Source organism: Rhagoletis zephyria, unplaced genomic scaffold (genome assembly GCF_001687245.7).
Source record: "Rhagoletis zephyria isolate East Lansing unplaced genomic scaffold, Rhagoletis_zephyria_1.1 Rzeph_scaffold_10739, whole genome shotgun sequence".
NCBI lineage: Eukaryota > Metazoa > Arthropoda > Insecta > Diptera > Tephritidae > Rhagoletis > Rhagoletis zephyria.
Genome location: NW_016167816.1, coordinates 10,733 through 20,012, shown reverse-complemented (window position 1 = coordinate 20,012; position 9,280 = coordinate 10,733). Strand labels below are relative to the sequence as shown.

Below are 9,280 nucleotides of genomic sequence, written 5' to 3'. Positions count from 1 at the left end.
ACTAAATTTTTTCAAACATTGCCCACCATGCAAAACATGAGAAATAGGCAACAATCGTCGATGGCAACAAATTGGCGACTCACCGATTTATTGCTGTGGTGACAAATCGGCAACATCACTTCGTTCATGTCAATTTTGAATAAAAAAGTTCTCAAAAATTCCGAAACTTATGAATATGGCGTCAATAGTATTGGCCAAAAGCATCTAAATTATGCCCAAGGACAAGATTGAAAAAATAGGAAGTCGCACAGCGAGAAAATGAATTAATTCCGATTGTAAGTTGCAATTTGGTACAAAAAAATAAATGAAGTATTAAAAAGAATAAAATTATTCCAAAAATCGCCTGAAGCGATAAGAAAAGGACTCATTCAGGTAATAAGAAAACGACTCGTCCAGGCGAGTTGCCTTCGGCGGACGTTTTAGAGCGACCGGTAATAGGAAATCGATTCGATGGCAATATTACCGGCAATAAATTTGTTTCCGAGGGCGACATGTTTTCTTATTGCAGGCAACAAAAATTGTTTGGTGGGTGGTAGCGACCCCAAAATTTATTTTAAACTTTTGAAATTTTCGGCATGTCTTTATTTTTTTCTACGTACTCCATTGTGTTGATATTTTTAAAGACCTCCCTAATATGCATATGTACACCCAGCAGTGCATGCAGGGAATTTCTTTTTTAAATATTCACTATTATTTTAATGTTTTTCCCATAGTAAGGGAACTCACAATGCTAAATCGGGATTTACTCGAGCGTCATGAGGACCTACTTGGTTTTTGGAGCTAAGATGATAGAAAGAAAAAATAGTCATGTGATGTGAAGAGAAAATGTACATACATATGTATGTAGTTTCCTTACTTCGGCTTTGCGAAATGGGCGGATTATAAATTTTCCGTTGCTCTTGAAGGATTTTCCTCAAAATTTAAACAAAAAAACGAAAATATCAAGGTAACGTATTCTTTTCTTTTGCAAGTTTGCCAGTCCTTACGTCGAACCCAAATCGTCAGATTATTGAATGCAATTTTTTCAGAATGTAATCAACCCCCCATCCCTTAATCTTACGCGCTCCAGTAAACCCACTCTTGGGTAGCCCTATTTTCATGTAAAAAAATTTCGGGCAAGCTTTATATGGAAGAAACTGCGTAGCAGATTCATCAAAAAAAATATCCTTTTTGGTACGCAAACTTCTGCTGCTGGGTTAATGTATTTCAGTTTTTATCTTGAATGTGCTTCCTTTTTTAAATAAAAATAAAAATAATAACTAAAAGTGACAAATTTAAAAAAAGCACAATTGAAAATTTTTACTTTTTTAATAAAGCGCTCATAGTCTAAAAAGTACCATTCCGACGGGAATACACCAAAGTAAGGAAATTTTCGCATCCAACGAGATATTTGGAAATACGTAACTACGAAGGGCTGGAAAACTGGGATTTTGCTTGTTCAGACCGAACGTATTCAAAAAAAAACTCACATATGTACATTAGTGTGGTCCAAAAATGCACGTGAAAAAGTAAAGTCGGAATTTTAATGCTCTCATCCCCTAGGATTGTTCTATATCGAAGAAACTATACCCCAGTTATTTATTTCGTCATCGGAAAATATTTATAGGTCACTCAAAGCGCTGAAAGTTTTCTATGTATTTTATATGAAAAAAAACAAGTTTTTCTGGAAATGGTATAGAATTCTTGGAAATCATTTTTTCCCTATTGGAAAACTCTGTTTCTCTTCAGAAGACTTCAGGGAATAGTACCCAATTGTTTATATTAAAATTTTGTAATATCAACAATTTTTTATGGGTCCCTCCATTGCACTTTTGGGGGTTTTGGGGGACCTATAAAAAATAGTAAATATTAAGAAATGGTTAAATAAACAATTAGGTAGCTATTATTATTGGAAGTCTCCTAAAGCGAAAAAGAGTTTTTCGATCGAAAAGTATTGATTTTAAAGAATTTTATCCTTATTCACCTTGCTTTTCCATACAAATACTCCACACATACAAAAACAACGAGCAAAAGAGAGAGCCAAATTGGTGAAGTTCTTTTTTCTAATTGGCCTGAACCGACGAGAGGTTAAAGAGTGAAATAAGAACAAAAGAAACAAGTAAGAAAGTCTAAGTTCGGGCGGAGCCGAACATTAAATACCCGGCGCAAGTATTAAATATATGTTTTTCCACCTTTCCGAAAGCTGCCGCTACTAATAAGCCGGGGTGTATAAATTTTAAGTAAATTAGCGTCCTTAAATTTCGAAATATTGAAATTTCAAGCATTTCTGAAATTTACCGGTTATATGAAAAACGGCCGTAATTTTAGTGTACCTAATTTAGATTTCAACAATTTTCAACGGTTTGCTTTTGTGTGGCAAGCACAATAACCGTACCGAGTTTGGTACAAATTGGTAGAACGGTTACCGAGACNTAGTTTTCGTATTTCTGAGAATTACCGTTATATGGGAGGTAGGTGTGGTTATTGTCCGATTTCGCCCATTTTCAATACCATCCGTCCTACGCCGAAAAGAAGTCCACGTACCAAGTTTCGTTAAGATATCTCAATTTTTACTCTAGTTATCGTGTGCACAGACGGACGGACGGACGGACGGNATGTATACATTTGTCTATATCTATCTCGATTCGTTTTGCCTGTTACAAACAACCGTTATGTGAACAAAGTTATAATACCTTTGTGCACAAGTGCGCTCGGGTATAAAAACAAAAAAGGAGTAATAAAAGGCTCTTAAGTCAACCGCCATTGTGGCAATAAAATATGAACATACATACATACATACATATAAATTTGTAGCCATGTGCTGCCACATATCGGAAAGGAATGCGTGTGCAGCTTTAGCGCAAATATGTAGAGAAGGAAGAAAATTACCAATTTGTAGATATGTATTGTATTTATGTACATATATCAAGGTGTTTGTAGATACCTTGCATTTGCCTTGACTTTTGGGGTGGTTCCTGCAGTCAACGACACTTAAGCCAATCATAGCGCAGTATTTCGTTTCCATTTTGTTTCGTAAACGTACAAATATGCTATACATACAAAGGGTGTTATAAGTAGAATTGGGAAAGTACACTGAAAGAAATCGGACTTACTTTTATGATTATGTATTTTAAAATTGAAAAGTTGCAGTGCAACATTCAAGGAGTGATGGTAATTGCATTCATTACTTCTTATTATTAGGGCTATTCGCGATTCGGTGCATAAGAGCTGACAAATTTATGCAATTGCAGAAATATGCCATGGATTGTGAGCGACCTTTATTAAACTGTCATGGTAAAGCTTTTGCAAAACAATTTTTGTGCATCAGCTTTGGTTTTCTTTATGAATGCAATGCATAGCATTTTTATGCTATGGATTTTCGGTATTGCAAATTTGCCAAGCCATGACAAATGCAAATGCGTGTATTTTGTTTGTGTATTGCAAATAATTTGCAATACAAATTTGCAATGCAATGATGCTAGGCCATTTGCACCGGATCGCGAATAGCCCTATTATGTTGCGCTGTAAATGCCTAAACGATTTAGACCGAGTTCAACGTAGCACGCCAGTATTCTCTCTTCTGTGCCAACTGACGCCAATTGGAAGTGCCAAGTGAAGCCATATCCTTCTCCACTTGGCTTTTCCATCGGAGTGGGGCCTCTCTCTTCCATTCATTTAGGTGGTCAAAGTGTGAATGAATATCAAAAGGTCTGTAAAAGTTGGTTACAGTTACAGTGGGTTACAAGTTGGTTGGTTGGTTGGTTGGTTGGTATGTGGGAATCCAAATATGCCTAATTTTGTGCAGAGCTTTCAGCTGTCACAGGTTCTGGCTTTGAGAGGTTTCACTGTAGTTAAGCATTCTTTTGTATAAAAGCAGATCCTTTTCTTAGGCTCAATCTATATCAGTTCGAGTTCACTTGCATGAATAGAGGGCATTTAAACGACTAAATGAGTCCGACCTTTTCTTGTTGCAGCGTCGTCCTAAAAGTGAGTTCTCGAAGAAGTGTGATATAAGCCATGATTTGTAAATGAGAGGAGTTGATGTCAGACGGAGAAGTTTCCTTCATATCAAAATTCCCTGCACTGAACCTACCTTGTGTGTTACATTACTATTACCTATCACCACTATAAAAGAGTCTTTGAAACAGCCCATTGACTTTTTAGTAGTGGTAGTCTTAAATTAAGGTTCAGAGAGAAATATTTCAAGTGTATCCTGCTTCCTAGTTTTAGGTTTGGTTTTGAGCTAGCCGTGTATATGGTTGCAGTGCTATCTTGCAGTATCAATCCCGAGTCATATTTGCAACAGTTTCTAGATGGAATACACGTGGGAACTTGTTTTCTAGATTCAGAGGCGCTCTAGTCTGGGGTCCTAAAAATGTGGGGCTATTTATATTACTGTTTATAGGGCTTAAGTAGGTGTGTAGAGCAGCTCAGCAGGAATTAGCATACATACCGCCATTTGAGTATTAGCTCTAGCAGGGCGTAGAGGGCACGATAGCGACCTTTCTGGTCCGCTTCTCAATACTGCGCTGCTGCCAGGTTACTTTTCTGTGGTTACTTACCAGTTACAGTAGGCTAGGTCATCGGCGTAAGCAATTGCGTTGCAGCCTGTACACTGAAAGTATATAAGTAGAGTTTTAACCGCTCCATCTCCGACCGAATTATTCTCTGATTTAAGAGAAGACGGACAAAATCCTCCCGATATCGATTCAGCCCAGCTTTGCAGAATTTTCGGTTGCTCCTGGGAGCACGCTGTTAAGAGGTCTTTCGATATATACAAAAATTCTAAAACACGATTACAAAATCTGGACACAATGTGTCAAATGCTTTTTGAAGCTTCGTTGGGAGAATGAAATCTGAGCCAGGGTTATACTTACCATGACAAAAACATAGCAAGGTAGAACCGTTCTCTCAATTTGTCGGCCATGATTTTTTTTTTAAGTTTGCCAACATTTTAAAATCATATAAAAGTGAAAATAAAAAATTGAAATTGTTCGAAATTGTTGTTGCTTGAGATTGAAAATGAAAATGTGTGTGTGAGTTTGTGAGTAAATTTAAAAATTAAATTGTTTGGAAACGTCAAGAATTTTAAAAGTGACTCTCAGCGGTTCTACCTTACTATATTTTTATCATGANGTCCTTTTACTGAACCGAAGACTTTCGACAACCTGGCATCTGGGAGAACATTATCAAAAAACAAAAATGCGAAAAAGCTGCTTTAAAGTTTTTATGATGAAATATTAATTAACTAAAAAAGAGGCGTGTAAACATCTGCATCCCTAACTAGAACACAAATGGTCCTTAAAAATATCTGAACAAGTCCCAAACTGGTCCTGAATTAATCCTAAAATGATAATGAAAAAGTCCTGAAATTATCCCGAACTGGTCCCGAATTATATCAACGAGCATTGTTGCTAGAACAACTGATTGCTGATCTGGTTTCCTCACATTAATTAAAAAAGCGATCGGTTTCTTAGTAGTAGTTTCGCAACTATATAAAACAATTTTTAGGTGATTTTTTATGCAAAATGTTGTACAATAAAATAGAAATGAATAAAGCTTTAAGAAGGAAAAATTCTTCCTTTTTGTGGGACGAAACTTGCAGATATCTTTAAGAATTATTTAAACAACACTTTCGAATTTCGGGTATTTCTGCATATTTACTAAAATTTTTTTATTATTGCGTTCTTCTCGTAAACAATTGATATGCACATACATATCAGTAAGTTATACTTTTATGGCCTTATTCATAAACACTAAAGTAGCTTTACAAAAGGTTTATAAATTGAAAAATGTATGAAAACGTCAATTTACAAAGCTTTTTAAACCTACTTTATTTTTTATGAATAAGGCAATCTAATTTTCTGAATTTCCTTCTGCTTACAGACCTCTCCCATTACACCACAATCTTCACCCAGTGATTATCATTCCCAAATTCAAAGCCAACTGCCGCGATCAGCGTACAGCAACCACCTGCCGTTTGGTCAGTCGACGGCTAGTGCGACACAACAACAACCGCTCTCAACAAAAATGTATCACTCCAGCGCCGGCTATCCCGATCTTACGGGCGGCGCGGCTGGCAATAGTAGCTACCACCACCAACAGGCTATGAATGCTCCAGTCTATGTGCCTTCCAATCGCGCACTCACCCAAAGCCAATACAATCATGTTGCGGCCCATTTTGGCACCGCCGCTGCGCAGAACGCCTGGACCACCGACAGTTTTGGCACTGCGCATGCCCAACTGCCAGCGCAATTCTATTCGATGGGCTCGTGGCGCGCAGCCTACGATCCTACCGGCTTTCAGCGCTCTTCCCCCTACGACAATGCAATTGACTTTCAGTTTGGTGAAGGACGTGAATGTGTCAATTGTGGTGCAATCAGCACACCGCTTTGGCGACGCGACGGCACCGGCCATTATTTGTGCAACGCTTGCGGCCTCTATCACAAGATGAACGGCATGAATCGGCCGCTAATCAAACCGAGCAAGCGACTGGTGAGTACAGTGAGTGTTTCCTTTATTTTGCTTCCAAAACTTACCTTCAATTTCATTTCTTCTTTTCGGCTGTTGCATGCGCATTTTTGTAAACTAGATTTTATCCTTGCAGACGGCCACAAGACGGCTGGGACTGTGCTGCACCAATTGCGGCACGCGCACCACAACGCTTTGGCGGCGCAACAATGAGGGTGAACCGGTGTGCAACGCCTGCGGACTCTACTTCAAGTTGCATGGGGTCAATCGGCCTTTGGCGATGCGCAAGGATGGCATACAGACGCGCAAGCGTAAGCCGAAAAAGTCCAACAGCTCGGCGGATGTATCAAAGGATGGCAAAGATGATGGTGAGTACAGTGCAAAATGGTTTAGTGTTGCCAGCTGATTTGTTAATTAATGTAAATTTTCCCATTTCCATAGACTCGAAGTCCTCACTCGCTTTGGAGCGCCACAGCCTGCCTTCGTCTGTTGCGCTCAACGCCAAGCTGCAGTCCGATTTGAGCCTGAAAGCCAACAGCAGTCTTAACAACTCACTTGCGGCCATGAGCAGCGCTGTCGGTGGCAGCGGTAGTATTAACAACAACAACTCCTTGCACAATCTCAGCTTAAGCGCTCTCAGCGCCTCGCCATCTTCCAGTAGCTCATTGCACAACACACTCAGCCATCATATGCATTTGTCGTCCGCAGCCGCGCAGCAGTCCCGTCATTCCACCATCTCGCATACGCATTCACACGCGCACGCGCATGCCCACTCTTCCGCCGGTAGTACACCCGCATTCACACGCGCACGCGCATGCCCACTCTTCCGCCGGTAGTACACCCACCGTGCACTCAGCCTCCACTGCCTCGTCGCTCAACTCAAATCTATATTCGCCGCAAAGCAATGCAAGCAGCGCACAACTCTCCGCCTCCAGCTTCGGTTCGCACAGCATCTCAAAGTACGAACACCTACTTGCTTCCGCTGGCAGCGGCGCCAACAGCGTCGGCGGCGGTGGCGGCGGTGGTGGTGGTGGTGGTAGCATTGGCAATCTCAACAACTCCTCTCCCAGCGCTGTCTCCCTATCTAATGGTATTTCTGCCGGCACGCCAAGTCCCAGTTATCATCATTCGGCGGCAGCGGCCGCGCATCTGCATCATCATCATCATCATCATGCCGCGGCGGCGGCTCACCATGCTGCCTCACAACACTCCGCGGCAGCGTTAGGTCAACACAGCAGCAGCTCGCACATCGGCAGTGGCTCTGGTGACTCAACCCCTGGTGGCCTTGGTGGTTATAGTGTAAAGTCCGAAGCAAACGCCAGCAATTATGATTATGTGAGTAACTGCTACTTCAGCGGCTCGTTTGCGCCCTTGAGCGCCTCCTCGGCGGCAGCTGCGGCCGGCAGCGGCATGGGCATGGGTATGGGTGTGAGCGTCGGTATGGGCGTTGGAATGCATGGCATGCACGGTTCGGCCAGCGAAATGGCCAGTTATCACCATCAGCACAATGTCATCCAGGCGGCCAAGTTGATGGCCACTTCGTAAGGGTGAGCAAGGACTGATGACTAGATACATACTCCGCAGTGAAGATTCTAAAAAAAAATTAACAAAAAGTATCAAAATACAACTTAGATATGTATGTGGTTAATAAGTAACTAAATTTTATATATGTATGTAACTTTATTTTTTTTTCTAAATAGGTACTCTGAATATAATTGTACAAAAATCATTTAAGCAACCAAAATCGTTTAGGTTTGTAAAAATGTTACCGATATAATTAATGTTTGCCGCCATGGTTTTTAAGCATCTCATCTCGTTTTACTTAATAAGAAAAATAAAATTAATGACCTAGCATCTCTCTATACATATGTATGTATGTGTGTATTTAACTTGAAATAAGTCTGTATTGAAATTGTAATTAGTGAAAGTCTAACTTAAGACGTGACTTAAATTAAATAAATACGTAATTAAATGTAAGTGGAATTCAAAATTAAATTAGATGTGTATTTCAGAAAAAGAATTTGTATTAAAAATAGTATAAGTGCAATAAATTGTATACTAAAAATTATCAAAAAAAAAAAGAATTAAATATGTACTGAATGACTTTTATGCTGCGAATTTAGGATAAGGACTAGTCAAAAGTGTGAGAGCTCCATATGCTGAGCAGAAGGAAAATCTGCTTAATCATGGACCTGCTGATAGGTCCATCCCTAGAAACTCGGTGTGAAGAGATCTTGTGCCAGCCCAATTCAACCTATTGGTAATATGCTAAACCTAAAATAAATCTCTCATACAGTTATCATTCAGGACAAATCTTATAATTTTTTATTGCCGTTTTCAGCGACTAATAACATTTGGCCATAAAGAAAAATGTTTCTTTCAAAATCCACATGTCGTGTCTTATCGGCATGGCCTTATTAGTTTAGACTGTAGCGGATGGTCTGCGTATAGATCGCAAATTGGAACTTACTTACTTAGTCCCACATTGTCACTGTGCCACTTTCAAGTGAATTTCGCAGCTATGAGAGGTTGTCTGTTCTGCCAATTTCCAATTTGGATAAGGAAGCAAAGCGAAGGGCGCGGGTGGACAAGACAAGGTATTTCCTGTCATCAAAAAAACAGTCAAAACATTCGCGTTTTGGCACCCGCATCAGTGGTGACAGTTATAATTTCGAGAATGCCGAGAATTCCATTTACTTGGAATCAACACAAACACCGATAAGGAGATAAGATGAAACGAGGCGCAGCGTATGTAAACGGAGCCGCTGTATCGCTGGCTCAGCCGTGTCATACGAATGGACCCAAACGCTCCATCCCTGTATATACTCAA

At 40.1% G+C, this 9,280-nt stretch overlaps 1 protein-coding gene across 1 annotated transcript; it reads left to right on the top strand.

Annotated features, from left to right (window-relative positions):
- The first annotated feature begins 5,841 nt into the window (after window positions 1-5,841).
- Window positions 5,842-8,506, top strand: pnr (pannier). Its single transcript, XM_017632850.1, has 4 exons — window positions 5,842-6,483; window positions 6,587-6,818; window positions 6,892-7,246; window positions 7,296-8,506. The coding sequence occupies exons 1-4, from the start codon at window positions 6,010-6,012 to the stop codon at window positions 7,993-7,995; spliced, it is 1,761 nt and encodes a 586-aa protein (XP_017488339.1). The 5' UTR covers window positions 5,842-6,009; the 3' UTR covers window positions 7,996-8,506.
- The last annotated feature ends 774 nt before the right edge of the window (window positions 8,507-9,280 follow it).